The sequence below is a fragment of the Vipera ursinii genome (genome assembly GCF_947247035.1).
Source record: "Vipera ursinii genome assembly, chromosome: 1".
In the NCBI taxonomy this organism is placed as follows: domain Eukaryota; kingdom Metazoa; phylum Chordata; class Lepidosauria; order Squamata; family Viperidae; genus Vipera; species Vipera ursinii.
The window spans coordinates 36,039,287-36,061,230 of record NC_139512.1 but is presented as its reverse complement, the minus strand read 5'-3'; the positions used below and the strand labels follow the sequence as shown (position 1 = coordinate 36,061,230).

The following is a 21,944-nucleotide window of genomic DNA, read 5'->3' as shown; positions in this document are numbered from 1 at the left end:
CCAGTGTTTCAAGCCTTGTCATTTTGAAGAAGCCTGACTTCTTAAAGCAATTAATAGGCAATTTCGAAATGGAATTGACAAGGAAAAAGTAAATTTAATATTCTTCAGAAGACCCTGTCTGTGGCTGGAGCAAGTATGGCTAATTCCCTTGGCTTCTGGTTTTCCCATCCTCTGGAGACTGCTGCTTTGCAATCTTCTCATGAGAAACAACCATATGGTTGGATGATCTCGTATCTTCTGTCCATAGGAGGCTGATGGAGCCCATCTACCGCGTTTTCCCAAAAATAAGCCCTAGCTTTTTATGTGTATGCCTAATATAAGCCCTACCCCCAAAATAAGTCCTAGTGTTGGGGTGAGGTGCATGCATAAAAATCAAGTTAGGGCGGTGATGGGGATGGACCTGCCCCCATGCACTCCGCACCTGCTTACCTTAGGACTGCTGTAGCCAAGCCTCCTATGGCTAGCAGCTGCATGCCACGTGACGCATCACACTGGTGCCGCTGCTTGCGGCAGGACGCCACGTGGCTCATCACACCAGTAGTGTTCGCCCAAAAATAAGACCTGGTGCCTCTCTTGGAGGCAAAAAAAATAAAATACGGCTGGGTCTTATTCTTGGGGAAACCTGGTTCCTGTTGGCTGCTTGTTTTTAGCCTAATTTTTGCAAAGCTGTCTTCTATCTGACATTCTTCCCCAGAAATTTGAAATACTATAGCAGCACACTCAATACAAACCTCAATTCTTAAGAGAATGAATACATTTTAAGCTACCACAATGAAAACCGTTAACTTTGAACTTACTTAGAAATATAGTGCTGAAGTCGTTTATATTTGTTTCACATGTAAAAATGAGTATGAAACTACAAGCAGCAGTGTGTTGTGATGTTCCTGTATTTGTAGCTTTATTTGTGTAAACTTGAGAAAGCATGTGGCACTTTCCATTGCATATTTTTTGCTGAATTGCCTGCCATGTTCTGTAAATAATATTTGATGATGAGAATTTAGAATGTACTGGGTGGAGGGTTACATAACTTCAATGTGAGTTACTAATTTGGTTAATGAACAAAAGCCAATAACACTGCAATGCAGTTTTGTCTTGTTCCTGCTCAGCAATATATAGAGAGCAATAACGCAAAAGCAAATCTCTTGAAATCAGTGCAAGTTGATCTACTGATTTTCTCCCACTTTACTATTGAAATTCTGTATTATACAGCCCATGCTGTTCAGGAATATTTTGTAGGAAAGGAGGGAATTAAAAGACTGCAAGCCATTAGATCCACATCTGCTAAGTATCTTTTAAGATATAAAATCTGTCACTTCCCTCTTTTTCCTCCAAAATTGGAAATATTATTTACAGATTGTTATATAAAGATGCAACAAATCTGGTCAGAATAGCATGATGATAAGTGTCTAAACTCAAGGGATCTTTGTAAAAGAACCTTGGGATATCTAGTGGAGTGTATTGCCACAAAGAATGAAGCATATGTACTGTTTCTCTCCTAGCTCTTGATTTTTAAAAATGCTACTCCATAAAGAGTTCTTCGCTTGGTATGAAGGCGGGCAATCTTTGGCAGGTCAAAGGCAACATCTAACATTGAAGGGTTAAGAGTTGCCTAATTGGTAAGGATTGATGGGGAAATTTCCAGATTTTTGAACTTTAGGTTTATTAGGATTCATATGTAGGGTTGTTGTTTTTTTTTGCATATTTTCAACTTTGCAGGAGCCATAAGAGTTTTTGCAAATTCTTATCAGAGGGAATTCAGTGCCCACAGGCTGCTTATCTTTGATTATAGGTGATCCTAGTTCCACCAAAGAAAGAACTATATTTTTTAAAAAAAGATTTATTACTTTTATATACAATAGTTACAGAATACTGTACAAAAAAGGAGAGTGTCGTTGCACAACAAACAACTTAGGTTTCACATTCAATTTGAATGTCCCTGCAAGTAGTGTCAAAACATCCACTATACCTGCATGGTATAGAAGCAGCAATCCAGTTTTATAGATTTCTCCAGCACAATTATTAAAATAATTGGCTAGATTTTTATTTAAAAAAATCAGACATATTGCACCTGTCCCCCAAAAAAACACTTCCAATGCAGTTAGTTAATGGTACATTCTATATATGAGCCTTGTTCTATATCACATTGCTAGATTTTCTACCAGTTTTTCTTCACCTTGTCTATTCAACAGATAGAATAATGGCCTTCAACAGATGTTTTGGATCCATAACTATGTAGGCTCTGATCCAAAGCTAAATCTGCAAGTGGTACCTTTTTTAATTGAGCTTGCAGATTCTTCATGGCAGCTGTGGAGAAAGAATAGGAAGTACTTAAAAACATGTGAGAAATTGGTATTTATACAATTTATATATTGCAGGGCCTAGTTAATGGTGCAACTGCAATTTAAAGCATTTATAAGGCTCATTAATGACCCACTATGTGCCAAATAGTGACCACTGGTTACACCGTTATTGTGGGAAACAGTTTGTGAGGAAATTAACCAGAGCAGACATTGTGCTCAATCCTGTAGTAATGTGCAGCATGGCTTCAATTTGAATTACAACACCACATGGGTTTAATTTTATTTTCCTCAGTTGATTTGGAAAAATAATCTGCATGTCTAAACTCACCTCCAAGTGCATCCAATTCAAGTCCATGTGAAAATATTGGCATAAAATTAAGAGATGTTTTTTCTGCCCACAAGTCTGATTAATTATGAGTAGATCTTTAAGTGAGATAGATATGGACAGAAACAAAACTTCCAATGTCAAGCTAATTATTCTCAAGGTTTTTTTAACACTTATAAGCAACCCCTGCAGGCTTCATTACTAGTAAAGGAAATGCCAAATTCTGATTTAGTGTAGCATTTTTTTTTCTTCACTCAGTGATGTGGAACAGATATTTGATTGGCCAGATTGTTCTATCAGTACACCATGACTAGGCTAATGGTATTTCTTGCTGTTCAGAAATCAGCCCAACTGGAGTTCAATCATCCAAATAAGTGTGTATAGCACTACAATCTTAAACATTTGTTAATAAAACCCAATTAACTTAGTATATTGCTGACGTCAGTGAGCCAATGTTGCAGCATTCTTATTTAAAGATGCTATGAAAGAGACTTAATAGTTTGTTAGGTTTCTTGTTCACCAAGTTTTCCAAAACTACTGAGCTTGACTTCTGTTTTCATTACTGAATTCTTTAAAACACATTTCTGTTAAATCCTTTTAAATATAGTTTCATCCTTTATCTCATTAAATATAGTTCACAATTATGCGCATATAACCCAGTAATGAAGAAATGGTAATTTAAGCACATCTATCACCACCACCTTAAAAACAATCTACATTTTGGGTTGTAACAAGATTTCTAGATAGTTTACTCTCGCTTCCAACTCAAAACATACTAAAATATGTTTAAATATTTACAAGATGCAACTACATACATTAAAAAAATTCAAAGCCAAATGCAAATAGTAGCACGGAAAAATAAACTATAATCTGAAAATAGGTGGTAACGCATCTGCATACTGAGCAGCATGATTGAGATACTGACTTACCGCATACTGATCAAGAAATAAAGCAGGCTGTTCATACACTGTAGTAAAATATTCACAATTAGCAGGAAGAGGCTAAGGCTTCCTGACAAGTACTGCTAATTAAGAAGAATGGTAAAAGTGTAGCTTACATCATCTACAGGAGGGGTGTTAAACTACCGGTCCATGGGCCAGATGCGTCATGGTGAAACTGTGCCCACCCCATTGCCGGCAATGGAAAAAAAGTTGTGATACGTTGCGACACGTCACGTGACGTTGCAAGTTTGATACCCCTGATCTACAGAATGACTTTCAACAGGATGTTAAAATAGAGTTGGGAAATCTCCAGCAGTTCCCACCAGGAGGGCCACTGATCAGATGGCTGTATATTATAAGCTAAAATTATTTGGAAGAACACAAGCTCCCCTAGGATAAAGTGCAGAAAAATGAAACAAATGGGTTTTTTTTCTCTACATTTACCCGGACAATCAGTTCTAAATAGAATACAGCGGTCAGATTGAGCAATAATCAGAACAGAGAACCCATCCAGACCTTTAATGTGCGTTGAGAGAGGTATGCTGCTGGCCCTAGTCCCACGCCCCCAATGAACATGAAAGGGGCATAACATCTGTGCTTACGAGTCTTCATTATCTGTTCAAAGCCCCATTTCTTCTCTTCCTGTTTGAACATGGAGTGAGTCTGAATAAGAATTTAACATCAGAGTTGATAAGTTGTAGTAGCCATTTTGAGCTGGCTGCAATACACTGAAACTGACTTCAACTGGTGACCAGTGACTGCACTGGATTTCCTTGGATTTCCTCAATAATGTGCTGGCTGGGGATTGTGGGAATTGAAGTGAAGGCTACACTGGAAAAATCCAGCAGATGTGTCTTGAGCACATGTTCAAAGGGCAAATCCTTTTATTGTCTGAGTTTTTAGAGTCAACTCAGAGTCTTCCTAAAACATTAAGCTGCTTTTATAAATGAGATTTTTAAAAAGATGCTTTATACAGACGAAAATGTATACTCTTGGTATCCAAATATTCTTTTTTTTTTAAAGAAAAGAAATAATGATGGCATCTCATATGTAACAGGTACAATCTTCCAGTCAATTTAAAAACTTGAAGGCTGTTGGATCACCGGACCAGCTTCACATCCACTTAAATCGCCTCTTATCTGGCCATCCTCTGACCTCATATATGTAAGGAACACTGTAACAGTGGCAAATGTTGTAGCATTAACAGGGAAAGCACGAAGCAAGGTGGATGTAAGACCCTTTGTGAACACCCTTGGCCCTTCATCCCGGTAGCTTTTTCTAACGCAGTCCAGAATGCCCTGGTACCGTACGACTCCTCCAACTCCATCAGCCTGGAGGCGGGACTTAATCACATCCACAGGATAAGTAGAGAGCCAGGAGACTATGCCAGACATGCCTCCTGCCAGAAGCAGTTTGGGAACAATGTAACTATCTTCCGCTTCACACCCCAGATACCTTGTTAGGCAGTCATATGTTAAAAAGTAGAAACCGAAGCTGGGGGTCTCTCTCAGAAATGTGGAAACCATTCCCTTGTTGATGCCTTTCAAGCCCTCCTTTCGATAGATCTTCACCAAGCAGTCCAAAGAGTTTTTGTAGTTCTTGGACTTCAATTTGTATTCCCCTGTTCCTTGCAGCTGCATCCGTGTCTTAGCCAGTTCCATAGGACAGCAGATCACACACTGAATGGCGCCTGCTGCTGAGCCTGCAAGGAACTGATGTAGAGGTGTGTCCCTTCCAAGAGCACGGAGAGCATTCCCTTGAACGCCAAAGACAAGGGCATTAATGAAGGTAAGGCCCATCATAGGCGACCCAATACCTTTATAAAGTCCAAGGGCCTAGATGAAAACAAAGCACATAAATAAATGATGAGCAGGCACTTTAAGACTTTTCTGAAGCAACAAACAATAAAACTCTTAACATTCTGCAATTTTTTATTTTGCACATCAATAGATAGATCTGAATTGACCTTTAGGCATGGCACTCCTACACCGAGACAAGACAACTTGCCATGCCCAAAAATCACATCCCAAAAGATCTGTTTTTTCAGCAGCAAACAATTGAATATTGGTGTGCAAAGGCCAAAAATACTCCACAATTCCCAAGTTCATACATTTCAATGTGCAGTTGTTTTCAAAAGTTCTCCTATTTCTTACCCTGTATTACATTTTTTTTAATACTTGGCAGCTACTTATTTAATATCAGAATATGAACAAGGCAAATTATCACTAATTCTATCTCCCTACTCTGGATTGTACTCAGGTTCTAAAAGAATGGAGAACATTAATGATCGGGAGATGAATCAGCAACAATTACCCCCAACTGCTGAGCACATCCCTTTAGGAATCAAATGCACATCTTTCTTTGGCCATGAGGAACCCGAGGATCCTTTTTCTATATGAATTCGGTAGTTTTCATCTTGCAAATGAGGAACCGAGATCAATAGTTAGATAGCAAGAAAAGCAGCAATCTTGTGTGAGCTTTGCTTGGGGGTGTGAATGGAAATAATTCAGCATTTCCCCCAAGCCTTCCAAAACGAGGCAAAGATGGATACTGATGAAATTAAGCATCCTGCCCTAGAACAGTAACACATTCATATGCATGGTCTACAGTAATTACTATGCATATCTCTGGATATACCCTAAACGTGTGCCAGTTGTTCAATATTACTGCAATATTCCCACACATCAATACTTCTGCTTACAAGTAGGTAGGAGTGAATCTGCATTTATCTGCTACCTGCTAGGAGTATCAAGCATCCACACAATTTGGATCATTAAAGTAACCTTAAATATGGATGGAACTATGGAGGAATGGTCTCAATTCATGGCTTTGGATGACAATGAAGACTAGTGCTACTGCTGCTGTTATGGTTTTGTGGCTTGTTGTGGATTTTACTATCCTATACTATGATATTTTCCATACCACTTGTAAATAGCTCCTCTTCCACTTAAGTGCAAACATGCACATTCATTCAGGATGTTACTTACAGATTCTTGCTTTATGATAGACTGGAAACAATGCACAGTCCCACGGTAGAGTGGCTTCTCCACATTTTGAACTTGAAGGCGTACCTATAAAATGTAATTAGAATTTACTGACATGGCAAAAAATCAGCAGATAGTATGATAATACCTTTGGGTGCATACAGATAATGTAGCTATGTACATCTGCAGGCATGATGCCACAGGAAATTAAAGAGAGCAGTTTGTGTTTTGGGAGCCACTCAGATTTATATTATGAATGGTCACTTGCTAGGATGTTAAATTAAGATCTTCAGTAAGGCAAATCCTCACTTGGCTATTCAGTTATTGCTGGTTTAATTAGCACATCTGATATTTCTAAAGAATTAAATGTTGCTCATCTATGGAACCATTAATAGTTAAGCTCAAAATGTATCAGTTGTAAAAGAAAATGTTCCCCAGGCATAGTATTAGATTTTTTTTATAGGACCACAACTGCAAGACTTTTACAAGCTTAGGTTTGCAACTTAGATAAGCCAAAAATCTAAATAATCTTAGTACAATAAATTCCAGTAATCTATACATTAGATTTACAGAGTCAGAAAATCTTGTTTGGAGGAACAATTTGGAACCTGGATAGTTTAAAACTATATATGGATCTCAGAGACTAATGATAGTTTAAACCTTAAGAGTATTGCATCTTTAAAGAAAGAATTCCATTTTTGTACTAATGTCATTTCTTAATAAAAATCAATATAACATTATGCTGGTTCCTAGCTTTTCTTATCTATTTTGTAAAGGTGAGTAGCAATCACGTGTTGGCAATTCAAAATACTAAAAAGCATACCAAGAGTGGGCTCAGAAATCATTCCAGCAGCAATACCTAAAACGCGTTAACACAAAGCAGTCATAGCTATATGGGGAAATGAAAAATGGGCACCTAATTTAAGGAAAGGCTGAAACAGAATTCACAATTTAAGAGGCGTTTGCTTGTTAGCACAGGTATACAAACTTTAAGCACAAAAGGGGGACAAAGAAAAACAGCAGAGAACAAATTGCAAAAGTTAGGCTTTTCTTTTTTTAAAAAAACACAGATTATATTTAAAGGCATTACATACCCCACACCCTCCACTCTAGAAACATTTTAAAAACTAAAAAAAAGGGAAGGTACTTTTTGCTTGTTTATAAAAATTTGAACTAATCATAAATGTTGGAATAAATTAAGACCGAGAGAAACAGAATGTTCACCTGGTCTATACTTACTAGGTAACTCTCCCGTGATGAGGCTTATCTGTCATCTACAACAAAGTAACACTTTTGCTGTTAATGAAGACAGCCCCTAGCTCAAAAAGTAAAGTCAGTTAAGTAACAAAGCAATTGTACACATTACATCAACAAAATGGGGCAGGAGTCTCCATTTGAAGAGCTGGCTCAAAAACAGTTCAGCATCTTCCCCATTTTACAAGCCCTACCCTCCCGGTCCCACAAACCCAGCCTGCCTAATCTTTACAACTACTTGAAAGTTATTAAACTTTGCTTTAAATTCCATTACTTTTTTTAAAAATAGCATTCAAGTGAAAATAGTGCCTAGCTACAGTATTCAGCTTCATCAGGAAAAGACTGTCATATTAGGTAGGGTTAACAAACATTTAATTCTACATAAATGCCATTTCATGAAATAAGCTGTTTTATTTCTGACAGAATAAAATAAAGCAATGATACAATCCTGTCCATATTTTGTTGAAAGCTAATCCCACAGTAGGGTGTGCTTTCAAATAAATATGCATAGAATCTGTCTGCAAAACAGATTCCCCCTACTCGGTGTGAGTAGCCATATCACTGTTCCTTTAAAAACACAATATCAAGCTAAGCATTTAAGATAAATGCTTTATAGGTATGTATATTTATAGAAGAAATTATGTTTTCACATTGAAATTGTATAAATTATAAAAGTCTCTCAGTGATTTGTGATAAATTAAGTAACTTCCCAAATATGATAGTTTTCTTACAAAGCAAATGTATTGAACATGTTTCCAAGATTGCATATAGCTTGATGCCCACACACAGTTTGAGGGAATTTGATGCAATAATTGTTTTTAAGCTAAGATAGCCAGTGAATACCCACTTAAACATCCCACAGATACCATGTTTGTGATAGGTGAAATATAAATACACCAAAACAATTAAACTGAAATAAATTTCAATTCAAGAGTGCCAACTCATTCCGTGAACCCGTCCATTATAATATATGCAAGATTAAGTGTAACTCCTAAAATGTACTCATTCTGATAGGAAACAATGTGAAAAGAAGTTCAGTGCAATTTAATAGAATGAATTCATAGCAAACATTATTTCTTGATATGAAATAACTAGAAAATGCATTTATAAGCCAACAAGCTACATTTCTCAAGCCTATAGTGCTAACTATTCTTTTACCTTTTAAGGTTATTTACAGAGTGTTATTCAGCACATTTTCTCATCAAAAAGGTTATGTAATTCTCATACAAGCTGAAATACTTGGATTTAAGTCAATTTATTTCAATGTATATTCTTAGCATATAGCTTCACCTTGCACACTCATATTTCAAAATAAGCTCCATATATTTTAGTGAGGGATTCCCTGAATTAAAAATGCAAACATGTTTGCAGCTCAAAATCCCTGTATTCCCATTATTAGTATCTTATTTCACAGTTCTGTTTTGAACACAATTTGACTTTGGTACAGGCGCAGATATTATCCAAATTCTAATTTTTTCTTGACTAATAATCTACTATTGAATTCTCCAACAGCAGCCAATATACACCCATGTCTTAAACAAGAAAATAAAAATTGTCATTGAAAACTCACAACATCTTTTCTTGGATGGGAAGAAGCACATTAAATCAGCAAGACTGTTTCATCATGCAGCAAACAGTCATCTGGTCAATATAATTAACAAATTAATTGCTTCAAACGCAAATAAGTGTACCAGATAAAGCAGGATTAAGGAAAGTGCATTTTAAAATTTTATTTTAGTACAAATGTGTTATGTACACTCAAAACTATATCTAGGATTTATTAGATGCCATTGAACTATCATATTAAAAATATGGTTGAAGGCATATATCTCAGAACACTTTTTAAATGCATCAAACAAGGGATAATATAATCTGGAACTCTAAATGTTCCATTTCTGTGGAACGTTTAATGTAATATGGGATATTGTATGTAGTGCTTCAGTATAACTGTAATCTATTGGAAGGTCTCTAGGAGGTGTTTTACTTAGATGGCCTCAAACATCTAGATCCCTTCCCTATTTGTAAGGGCAAGTATTGCCTTCAGTCTAATCACATATTCTAAGAAAGTATGTGAAAAGTAAACCCACCTTAACTGTATCAAATGGATGTCCTACCAGTACACCAGCAGCACCTGAAATAAACAGAGAGGACAATGAGACCAGGACATTGAGACCATTATGTAAAATACAGAATAAGGAATCTGCAAAATAGAAATATTAAATACAGCTTAGTGCAAGAATTAGGGTTAATCCATCTATAGTGGGTGGTGAAATAGATCAGATTGAGAGAAAATAAAAATGGATAATCTTAAAATTGCAAGTAAATAAAAAAATACATGCTAACACAATAAGACCAATAAAAAATAGCAATAACTAGGGGGGCCAACATTCCCACAATTGTACCAATAGCACAATTGCACTCAGGTCACATATTCTACCTAAGCTAAAGCTTTGGGGAAAAAACTAGGTCTTCAAGGCCTGTTATAAGGACCACAAGGTCAGGGCTGCTCAAACCTTGGGGGGGGGGTGTTATTCCCAGGTGGCAGGCATCCTTTGTGACAGAGAAGGCATAGCTCCTGAGTCCCACCAGATGGCATCTCTTTAAAGATGGCTCCTGGAACACACCCACTCCGTCAGATGTTACTGTGAGAAAGGCAGTCCCTTAAAAACCAGGCTCTATGGCATGAAAGGCTTCATAAGTTAAAAAAAAACAGCACCTTGAGTTGGACCTGAAAGCTTATGGTAACCAGTGCATCCTGTGCAATGAGGTGCTCCATGGACATACTGAGGCCTGCTTATAAGCTCCTGCCTCATCACAATTGTTGCCAGCTGCAGTTTCCAAGTGGAAGCTTGGAGCAGGTCAAATGAGAGACACTTCACTTTTCATTGTAGCTGACAAAAGGCACATTTTTTAAAAATGTACAGGATATGTTGCCACAGAGTCTGCAAAACCACTACAAGTAGATATCATCCAACAACAATACCGCTGAAACATGTAAGTCACTGTCCTTACTATATTTCTAGAAGCTACTTCCTGCCCTATCACATAACATCTAATTCATCTAGTATACTAGTATACTCATCTAGTATTCCCAAGCAGGGGAAAAGCCATCTCAAACTCTTAACTAAAGAATTAGGATTTCCTCCCCCCCCCCCCCAAGAAATGCTAACCTGGCACAGTATCACTGAGCACAGAAGGCCATGCTTCCAATATCATGCAGTCCACACAATATTTCTCTAAGTGCCTACCCCATGCTTTGCTGGAAAATACATACTTATTCCAAGACTTTAAAAAGTCCAGTAAATGCATATTGAAAATACATCAAATGTTTCATCAGCCATAAACCTATCCTCATTGCACATGACAGAAGCTTAGGTTAGAAATTATTGGCTTCTTCGACACAGAACTAAATATTTACACTGGGCAAGCTTAAAATTCCACTCTTTATAGGTAGGGTACATCTGTCATTTTAAGGAGAAATGGACTGAAATGGCAGATTATTTCCTATCCATTTTCCATCTGTGAGAAAGGGGTGGGGAACAATTTCATTCCACATTATCATCAATGTTTCAATGGGGAGGAAATTGCCTGAAGCAATAGGAAATAGAACAGGATCTCAAAGTGAATGGCTCCAATCTTGGAAACCTTTCAAGAGGGCCAAAAGGCCTTTGGCTCCAAGAGAACCAAGGCTCCCTTTAATCTGCTTAGGTTTAAGGCTTCTGCCAGTAGGAACAGCTATGTCTACAGTTTGATCCCAGTTTTGATCTCTGCTCCATCAATGAAACTACTTTTTCAATATGTAAAACTACATAATTTGCATACTTGTAGATTCTGTAGATAAATTCTCTGCATGTTCAGGTAGAAGACCTATTTGTTAAATCAGCACAAAAGCTAATATTTCTGTACAGACAAAACTGTACAGAAGTGTTTATTTGCAGAAGTAAATCTACCCAATACTAGAATAATGCAAAAAAGGGACACGGTGGCTCAGTGGGTTAGGATGCTGAGCTTGTCGATCAGAAGGTCGGCAGTTTGGCGGGTCGAATCCTGAGTTCTGCGTAACAGAGTGAGCACCTGTTACTCATCTCAGCTTCTGCCAACCTAGCATTTCGAAAGCACGTAAAAATGCAAATAGAAAAATAGGGACCACTACGGTGGGAAGGTAACAGCGTTCCATGCGCCTTTGGTGTCTAGTCATACTGGCCACATGACCATGGAGATGTCCTCGGACAAGTGCTTGCTCTTCGGCTTTGAAATGGAGATGAGCACCGGCCCCTAGAGTCAGAAACGACTAGCATGCATGTGCAGGGGAACCTTTACCTTTACCTTAGAATAATGCAAGAGTGACAAGGAAAAAATAGAAGTGGCTTTATGGTAAATTCAAATGATGGAAAATAGAGAGTATCACCACACCTCTAATACAAATCTTTTTCCAAAAGATTATGAATATCCAATTAAAGATTCAATCCTTTATTCTTATCTTCACAAAATCAGCACTCTGATGCTCTGGGCTAAAACCGTTTTTTGTGGCAAATAAAATCTCCCACACTTCTTATTTGGTGTGGGGGGAAAAATCCCACCCTTTCTCTTTCTGTGAGAGGGAAGAATAGATGTAATAACCTCCTCCTACATTCCTCACCCCTTTATCTTGCTTCTATCTTTTCTTCAGAGGAGCTTATCTTTTCCACCCAAATCTTGACAGCTTGCCTTGTGGGGAAGCAGGACAGATACACCCTGTCTGCAAGGTACTTGTGACTCCAGCATCATGTGATCAGTTCCAACACAGGCTAAAAGGAAGGCAATATCTACAAATCTGGGCTGCTTAGATTACAATAAACGGATACATCTGTATGCATTTATTGTAGGAAATGAGGACAAGTCTTTGGGGTACATATGCCTTGCCAAACCATTTTTAAGTTACATTTAAATGGCTTAAATGCTGGAGCTGAGTATCTAAAGAACAACATGCTTGTCTATGTAATGACATAGGGAAGTTAGTAACTAAGGGAAGCATTCAATTGGCTAGAGAGGTTACCAGCATCTCTGAATCAATATAATCCAGCCATGGGCTAGAACCAGAAAAAGTCCCAAGTACAAATTCATTTTAAGGCACAAAAATGTCTTTGTCTCTTTCCATCCAACCTACTACTCACAGACTGCTTGCAAGGAAAAATTAAAAGAGTACTATGTATGCCACTTTCAACTTTTGGAGGAAAGACACATGAAAAGCAAATAAACAAATAGCCTGTGCTAGAAATGAAAACGAGGGCAAGTACACTGGAAAATGTTACTTATCATCTCAACCACAAAGCATCTTTGTTTTCATGTTCTGGGACTTAATTAAAACAACTATGAGGAAGTGAAGTTAAATTACTCACAAAAGTATTTTCTGAATGTTTTGGACAAATTCCAAAATTCCTAGGAGTATGTCAAGAGGCTATGACTAAAACCAGAAAGTTGTCAGAAGGAAAAAAAAATAAACTAGAAGAGTTTTCCTGATTTTTTAGCTTTCCACATTCATCCCCACATCTGTAAAATGACCAAGAGAATCTAGCTGGAAAAAGCTGATTTATAATTTGCTATGTACCATGGTTCAGAGTAACATTACCCTCCAGCTTTAGATAAACTGATTACTAGAAGCTCCTTCTCATGTGATTTCACAATGAAAGGGATTGGAAAGATACTGTACTTTGAATCTGTGTGGAGACAGAACAAATAAAAAGAATAGTTTGAAAGGACCGTGAACACTTCTTAACAGGAAAAATGAAGCTTTCTGATTTCTAAAAACATGGTCCCATAATCACAGGAGACAGAAATCTGCTTTGGCAGAAACAACAGGAAGAGATTCAACAACTTTCCCTGTAAGAATTAATTTTTGTCTATTCTTCCCTAGCGGGCATTTATGCTTTATATGTGGCGTTTCCAAGAAATGAAAGTGTATCCCGCATATTCTGAGGGGGAAACAATCATGCAATAAGAGCAATCAGGAGGTGGGGGAAATGAACACTGGACTGCTTTGGCCTTCAAAATATCTCAACTCTTTCTCTTCCCGGTCCACAAATGGAGTCCAGTTACTTGTTTTTAGTTGTAAGACTACATCTAGCATTTCGTTCCATTACACTTAACAGAATTTTCTTCCTAACAGACCCTTATAGGATTTGGGCCAAATCCTAAAGCAAAGTCAGTTCCCGGCTTGGAAACTTTAAATCAGTGTTTCCCAACCTTAGGAACTTGAAGATGCGTGGACTTCAACTCCCAGAATTCCCCAGCCAGCATAGCTGGCTGGGGAATTCTGGGAGTTAAAGTCCACGCATCTTCAAGTTCCTAAGGTTGGGAAACGCTGCTTTAAATGGCCGAGGAGAAGAAGATAAAAGAGGAAGAGCCGGTTTCCGCTTTAGCACAATAGCCTCGCCAGGCTGCGGTGGAGAGGTAGCCGGACCCACCCAAAGCCAGCCCGTTTCCGAGCAAGTCATTCGCCGACCGTGCAGTATGAAAGCCAATCCAGCTCAGACAATGATGGGGACATTGGGGGGGGGGTCAACCAGAGAAGCGGCGGCGCCCCTCCCCAGGTGTGCAAATCGAGGACAAAAATGAGGCAAGCAAAATCACCGCTCGCCTGGAGGCTTCGGGTTGTCTCTTCCTCTCCCTTTCTAAGCGGCTGCGCATGAATGGAACACCTTCCGGCCTCCTCCGGGCGGGTGGGCAGCGCATCTTCGCTGCAGTGCGCCAAGCCGCGGAGGGAGAGGTGGCCCATCGCCCGCCTACCGCAGCTGCCTCGTCGTCCACCCCCCACACACACACACCCCACACCCCGCCGCCCTGGATCTACGCAAACCGATCCCCGTCGTGGCATGAACTACTATGTCAACCTCGATCCTCCCCATCATGGCTCGGGGCGCCGCTTCTTACCTCCTACGCAGCCTGCGAGGAAATCCAGCGCCATGATCGCCGTGCCCGACGCGTCTTTTCAAGCCTGAAGCGTTTCAAAGGCGCCTTGCTCGGGTTGGTTTGTTTTGTTGGTTTCGTTTGTTGTTGTTGTTGTTCCGAGGATTGTAAGGAGTTTCCTTACGGTACAGAGAAGAGGTTCGGCTTCCTCCAAGTCCGAAGGGAGGAAAGAAATCCAGAGGCTCCTTGCGGTGGGAAACTCGTCCTTTCTTTGCCTCCTCGGCCTCCCCTTGCGTTCGGACAGCGAGCCAAGGAAATCCAGGGCGCCCTTCGAGCCGGCGCGTTCCTCTCTCGTTTGTCGCCAAACTGGACCGAGTCGTTTCTATTTCTGACGCCAGCAAGAGGAGGAGGGGGGGGGGAGACCGAGCCTTATGGGGAAAAGGCAGCCTCCAATAGGAGGCCTCTTGCAAGACAACGCCCTTCCAGTAAAGCCCTCCGCTCCGACCGTTCATTGGGCGATGCGCTGGGCGGCATCTTGCCGCTGGAAGGCAGCGGCTGCAAAAGACTCGAAGTGGTGGGGAAGGAGGGAGCGCCGCCTACTAGACCCGGACGAATACCAACCAGCCTCTGCTGTTGTGGCAGCGCATCTGCGCAAGGCTGGGGCAGCTGCTGCGGGTTTTAAGGCCGCTTTAGGGACGGCGCGCTCGCTCTTACTCAGTGGAAGGTGCGGGGGGGGGGCGGCAGTTACGCGCAACCGAGGCGGCGGGGGCTCCTGCCCAGCGATTCATGTTCGGGGGGGGATGAGGAAGATTGTTCGCCCTCGAGTTAAGGTGGATTGCAAACGGAGAAACCGATCTGGGCAGCCTGAGGACGGAGGCAGGAGAAGTGGCATGTACTGGAAGGCCAAATCTGCCAGTTCTGTGCTGGTTATCTCAAAAGATAGCTTCAGTGTGGCTTGCTTTCCGTAGACATGCACAACGTTACACCATGAAGCGGGTCGGCGATTTTGGTTTTCAGAGACAAAAGATGGCCCAGGGAGAATGTAATGGTTGTATTCGGGCGGCATACTGAGTCACGAAACATTTTTTTTTTAAAAAAATAGAGGTTTAATTTGTAGTCCAGTGTCGTGGGAACCCAGGATTAATTAAATAGACAGTTATTGTTGACCATGGGTATGTCTGTCATGCAGACGTTTGCCTACCATTATTACTCAGTGCTTGTCGCTTGTAAATATTTTCAGAGGGTTAGCTTTGTAAGTCTCACAATAACATTTGTTATTGTCTACTAGTATTACTCGTTGCTCATCACTTGAGATGTATGCCGCCTGTTAATATTTTAGGAGGGAGGCCTTGTTAGTCTCACAAAAAACCCTCAACAGGTAGTTTTTTAACCTTGACAACTTTAAGATGGGTGGTCTTCAACTCCCAGAATTCTCCATGCTAAGTGGAGAATTCTGGGAATTGAAGTCCACCCATTTTAAATTTGCCAAGGTTGAAAAATACTAGGTTAACTTATAAGGCAACAATTCATTGTATATCCTTTTATAGAACACAATTCCATGAAAGAAGAATTAGATACCATGCACAGTTACTGAGAAATGGAGTAACATAAGCTAAGAACTAATGGGTGGGCATACTGAAGATACCGTTTCAGAATCATACAAACTACACTTCAGAGTGAATCCAAAGAGTGAAAATAGTGCGTTTGTATGAAATGCTCAACTGTACAATCTGGCTCACTCCATGAATAAGTGTATCCAGTGACCTGATGCCAAATGACCCAGCAAACCAAGGATAGTTTTGATTTGCTTGGAAGCAGCTGTCTTGGCTGGTATCCCAGCTGCTTTTGCAATGGTTGGCAAGCTTTCCTTGCCTTTTTTTTTTAAAGAAGCCAATTGTAAAAACAACGAATGCCCCTCTGTGGGTAGCCTGGTGGGCATTAGGGTCATCAGGAATAGGATGTTACACAGCAGCTCCTCTGTCCATTTTTCATCCTTGTTTTGCCCCAAAGTGACTGCATGAAAAAAGCTGGAGAAGAAAGCAATCTTGTTTTATAGTTGCTCTCTAGACTCATGAATCCAGAGGCCAGAACACTGTTGATTTTAAAGTAATTTTCCATTTATGATGAAGTTGAAAGGAGTAGATCTATAAGATAGCTTGCTAAAAACTGCCCTTTATATTAATCATACTTTTACCTGGCTTTTACCTTTGCATCCAGAAGTAATCTAACAAGATAATTTATATATGACTATGCTCAGGGCTTTTTTTTTGTCATAGAACGCCCAGAATGGAGTTCTGGCATGTTTTTTGGATGGAAACTTGTAGGGTAGGCAAGGCGGGTTGTATGACGTGTGTGAGTTCCGGCACCTTTTTTTTTAAACAAAAAAAGCACTGACTATGCTATTGACTTCTGAGAGTTGCTTCTTGTGTCTTTTCCAAATAAACTTGTTTAGTTATGTCATGTAAATCACAAGATGCCTTTTTTTTCTTTGACAAAGAAATATTTGTATTAATCTGTGAAAATTAAATTTAATCCCTTATTTTATTCCAGAATTGTTCATGGTGGAGCTTTCTCTATATATCTTTTCATATGATTTGTGCCTGTTTTGCTGCATGAAATGAAAATGAATACCCCCCAAGTACAATATCTTATGACATTCTTTTCAAAAGCACTGATAATTTCTGAAAGCAATGGGAGAGACCAGGCAAAGCTCTGCTCTCCAGCAAGAAGTTAAATATTGCTTTTCTCAGTAGTATGTAAAAGATCCATTAGGGGTTACCATTGAAATCCCTCTTAAAATATACATTCATCTCAATGTAGTATACATTTAATTATTTTGATCGTACATTTATTTCCTCTATGTGGTCATGATAATCAACACAGTTTTATAATTTACGTAGGCTGGTAACCTGTGTAGGACCTGTAACATCTGTGTTATTATATAGGTAAAGGTAAAGGTTCCCCCGCACATTCGTGCTAGTCGTTTCCGACTCTAGGGGCCGGTGCTCATCTCCGTTTCAAAGCCAAAGAGCCAGCACTTGTCTGAGGACGTCTCCGTGGTCATGTGGCCGGCATGACTAGACGCCAAAGGTGCACGGAACGCTGTTACCTTCCCACCGTAGTGGTCCCTATTTTTCTACTTGCATTTTTACGTGCTTTCGAACTGCTAGGTTGGCAGAAGCTGGGACGAGTAACAGGCGCTCACTCTGTTACGCGGCACTCGGGATTCGACCCGCCAAACTGCCGACCTTCCAATCGACAAGCTCAGCGTCCTAACCCACTGAGCCACCGCGTCCCTGTGTTATTATATACTGATGGCATAATAATTTTGACACCTTATTTTGTACCAGTCTCAGCTTCTGAATCATCTCCAAACGTTGCTTGCATGGAACATGTTATGATAGTCTAATAGCTGGTGTTTGGGGTGTGAGTAATTGTTATTATGGTATCCTGGTCAAGATAGGATCATGCACTCACCCACCCAACCTCACCCCCTACCGGGACTTCCACCTGCAATTCCTGGAATAGTCAAGGGTTAAGGAGGATTTTTAAAATATATAAATGTTATTAAATGTTGTTTTAAATGTTAAGATAAAAACTGACAAAACCTAATATTGAATAAGGAACACAGAAAAAGAAACAAGACAAAGGTGAAAAAAAAGATAAAAAGAAATATAAGCAGCTTCTGATTTTCTTTTCAGGAAATACAAGTGTAATTACAAAATTATCTCTTACCCTATAGTTCCAGAAAAGTTCACTTTTTTCTATTATCTATTTTTCCCCTAATTATTAAAACCATGTGTCGCAAGTGCATTTTTTTTTTGGTTTCATGCAAAAAATCTGTAAGGTTTTTCGAATCAAGCATAAATGTAAATGTATTTTCTTTCATCAAGGAATTTAATTTAGTCATCTCTGGAAGTTCCATCATCTTCACCAACTATTTCTTTGTTGCAGGTAACAATGAGCTTTTCCTCTTTTGAGCATATAATAATTTTGCTGCAATTGTCATATACAATATAAAGATAAAGTCCAATGCCTTTTTCTAACCGTCTATCCAGACCCAAAAGAAATGCCTCTGGTCTAAATTGTATTCAGTTGTCTTTAAAATCTCCTGAATTAGTAGTATTCACATTTTTTGGGGTTTTTTTACACATCCACCTGATACAATAAAACGTTCCTTCATATTGTTCATATTTCCAACATAAATTTAAAATACCTTGATGCATTCTAGACAATTTCTCTAGTGACAAATATCAACAGTGCTTCATTTTATAAGATTCTTTCAAAAATAATGTTCTTTCAAAAATATTTTTTTTCCTTTTTGTATTTTAAAATGTATTTTAAAACTTTTCAATAAAAAAAATAAATTTCAGTCCTCTCAACTACATATTTTCCCATTGACCCATTTGTGTATTATAAGCACAGTTATTTTACCCCATTTTATCATGCATTCTTTCACTTGTTTTTTTGATCAGGTTTCAGCAAAAGTTTACACATTGTAGCAATAATGTTCTTCAGTATTTGTACACAATTCTGTTACATTGTCAAAAGCACAGAATGTTTTATCCACTTTAAAACTAATAATTATATATAGGAATATGACTGGCAAGTATATTCTTCCATCATCAATTCTTCCCTTGAGTTTATTTAGATTCCTCTTGAGAAAGTTTTAGAATATGACAAGTTAGCTGTTTATGTTTACTTATCATTTCTTGTATATAAAATGCTTCTTGTGCTGAAAGCTACCAGTGTTTTGGGGCACAGTCTAGATTTGCATTTATTTATTTGCATTTATTTTATGGCACACCTGATGAAATTGCAAGTCATAAAGTAACTTTTTCTGATGTGACTTCATTAAGAATAACTACCAGAATATTGTTATTAGACTTCTGAGATGTTCATTAACAAACAACTATTCCATCTTGCCCTATTCAAATCTTTACCGCCTTCTGGCACTAATTCAAGATGATCATTTATAGCTCAGTATTTTCTATATGTTGATGAATATTCCTCCTAAACCAATGGATGACTTTTCTCAGAGGTTGCATATAAATAATGAATAACATAAAGGAAATGATCATGCCAAGAAGACAAGAGCTCAGTCACTGCTCCTTCATAAACCCTAACTGGAACCATTCACTTAGATGGGAGTGAATGTACCAAAGAACAATCCCACAGCTTTCCATTGTTGTGAAGGGGTCCAGAATGCTCCTTGGTCAATAATATTGAACACCATTAAGAAGTTTAATAGGGCCAAGAAGGGCCACTTTTGCAACCTAAGCCCAAATATAAATCATCTATAGTGCAACCAGTGTTCCATGAGCAGACCTGACCCAAATATATGAGAAGTAACTGAGGGAAAAAATAGCCAGATCCACAGTGATCTTTCTCAGGAGATAGCACAAATGAAACTATGTCCATTCTAATGAAGTGCTAATAACCTCCTACATCTATTTTAAATGCTGTCAAAGAGCCAGGAAAGGCATGGATCAAATCCATGAGTAAATACCATTTTGACTACCGGGGATCTTATTCACTTTCTCAAGCCTGACAAAAGAATCCCAGATAACTCCACAAGGTATTTCTTCATTCATCAACCTAGACTGTCCAACTGGCATCCAAGCCAGAGCACATTTCAAAAATATGAGCTGCTGCGGATGAACGTAAAGAAAACCTGTGTTATCTATATTTTGTGAAATAGTCTAGTAACAAAAACAGGAAGCTGGATTAGATGAAAGTTCCATCTGATTTGATAAAGTTAATTCTTGCATTATGCCTGGTGGCCATTCCTCATTTTTTTTGCCTCTGTCTGGTCAATGGAGCAATCACTTCTTAGTGATTCATTTACATCTCTTCCAGCAGCTAAGAGCACTGATCTTGTGGATTTGAGCTGAAATTAGTTACATTTTTTCCTAATAATACAATACTTACAACTCTTTCTATGGGGTGGTGATGGGAAGACATGCACATGGTGTATCAACCCAGATTGCCAAGATATCAATGGACCATGGAGTACAGACACAAACTTGATGCAGTAGGTCAGAGATGCTTGTAGGGGACATTGGACACAAGCTCTCAAATGACTCTTAGGTGGAATCTTAGGAGGAACATATATCATGAGACACCTCTATTCATACTTGGCAGGAGGTACAGAATCACATGGACCAAATGAGAAGTAACCTTGTTAATCACTCACTTAAAATGGTTAAGTGTTAACTAAAAGCTATTGGTTAATTGCATTTTGATACTCTTCTTTCTCAGCTCACCTTCTGATTTGAGGCATGACTCCCAGGGCAATTGTATTACACTGAATTGTCTACATACATTGGGCACCTTCCAAGAGGCTAGGAAAATTTCTCACAACCAAACGAGAACTGCAACATCCATAATTGCATGCATTTAATTGGGGGTTTAACAAAACTGGAGGGCATCAGGTTGGAATAGACTGGCCTGAGGCAATTTGTCTTTTAAAGCAAAGTATCTGAATTAGTTGCCTATTTAACAATCCACTGTGTGAATCAAGCCACTATGGTTTATAAATGCAGTTTATAATACAGCATATTGTGTGAATCCATCCAACTTGCTTAGACAATAAACCATAATTGCAAACAATGAGTTAATGCAGTAATCACCAAATCAAGTACATTAATCTGTTCACTTAGTCTAGTACTGGCTTGACTGAATGAGTATTTCTCAGAAAAAAGGGCTTTCTAAGCCTTATTACTGAAATAACTGATGTAGCAATTTGGATCCCATGCACTCAGAGAACTCTAAACATGTGCCCAACAGAAGCTCTCCAACAGATTATATCTCTTCCCCCTCCCCCTCAGGTGGATGAGAACTGTTTACTTAGGGCCGTCTCATCTGAATACCAGACTGAATTGTATCTCTTCTCTGGTGAGGCAACAGATTCAGAAAGTCAAGAAGCAGGATTCACTTTTTAATTTTAAAGACTTAAAAACTAAAAGACCCTGGTCTGGTTCAGATCAGAGTTAACACTTTGGTTTGCAGGGCAAAAGGCACGAGAAGAGAGGTCTCTGTCCTCTGCAACAACTGCAGCTGGCTGCTATGACGTTATGAATTGCCCGTGTTCCAGGGACAGTTTCCAAATTCTGGTGATATATCTCTTTCAATTCGTGTTCAGAGAGAAGTGCAGAAAGCTGGTGCTGCTGACTTCAGCACCTATTGCTCAAACTCACGCGTCCTTCCAGAAAAACAGATTTTTCTTCAAACATTTTTTTCCTGGATAAGCAAA

At 39.0% G+C, this 21,944-nt stretch overlaps 1 protein-coding gene across 1 annotated transcript; it reads right to left on the bottom strand.

Moving 5' to 3' along the window:
* Positions 1-1,827: 1,827 nt before the first annotated feature.
* LOC310634150 (mitochondrial basic amino acids transporter-like) lies at positions 1,828-15,074 on the bottom strand. The gene is made up of 5 exons (XM_083352244.1): positions 14,714-15,074; positions 9,892-9,935; positions 6,554-6,637; positions 4,083-5,401; positions 1,828-2,304 (listed from the first exon to the last, which is right to left on the bottom strand). The coding sequence occupies exons 1-4, from the start codon at positions 14,745-14,747 to the stop codon at positions 4,643-4,645; spliced, it is 921 nt and encodes a 306-aa protein (XP_083208370.1). The 5' UTR covers positions 14,748-15,074; the 3' UTR covers positions 1,828-2,304; positions 4,083-4,642.
* Positions 15,075-21,944: the final 6,870 nt, after the last annotated feature.

Bases quoted from the DNA above. Each gene is read 5' to 3' on its own strand.
- LOC310634150 (XM_083352244.1), bottom strand. From the start codon at position 14,747: ATGGCGCTGGATTTCCTCGCAGGCTGCGTAGGAG. The intron at 9,936-14,713 runs GTAAGAAGCGGC...TGTTTATTTCAG, and splicing joins CCTCGCAGGCTGCGTAGGAG to GTGCTGCTGGTGTACTGGTA. The intron at 5,402-6,553 runs GTAAGTAACATC...GTTTTCATCTAG, and splicing joins CTATCATAAAGCAAGAATCT to GCCCTTGGACTTTATAAAGG.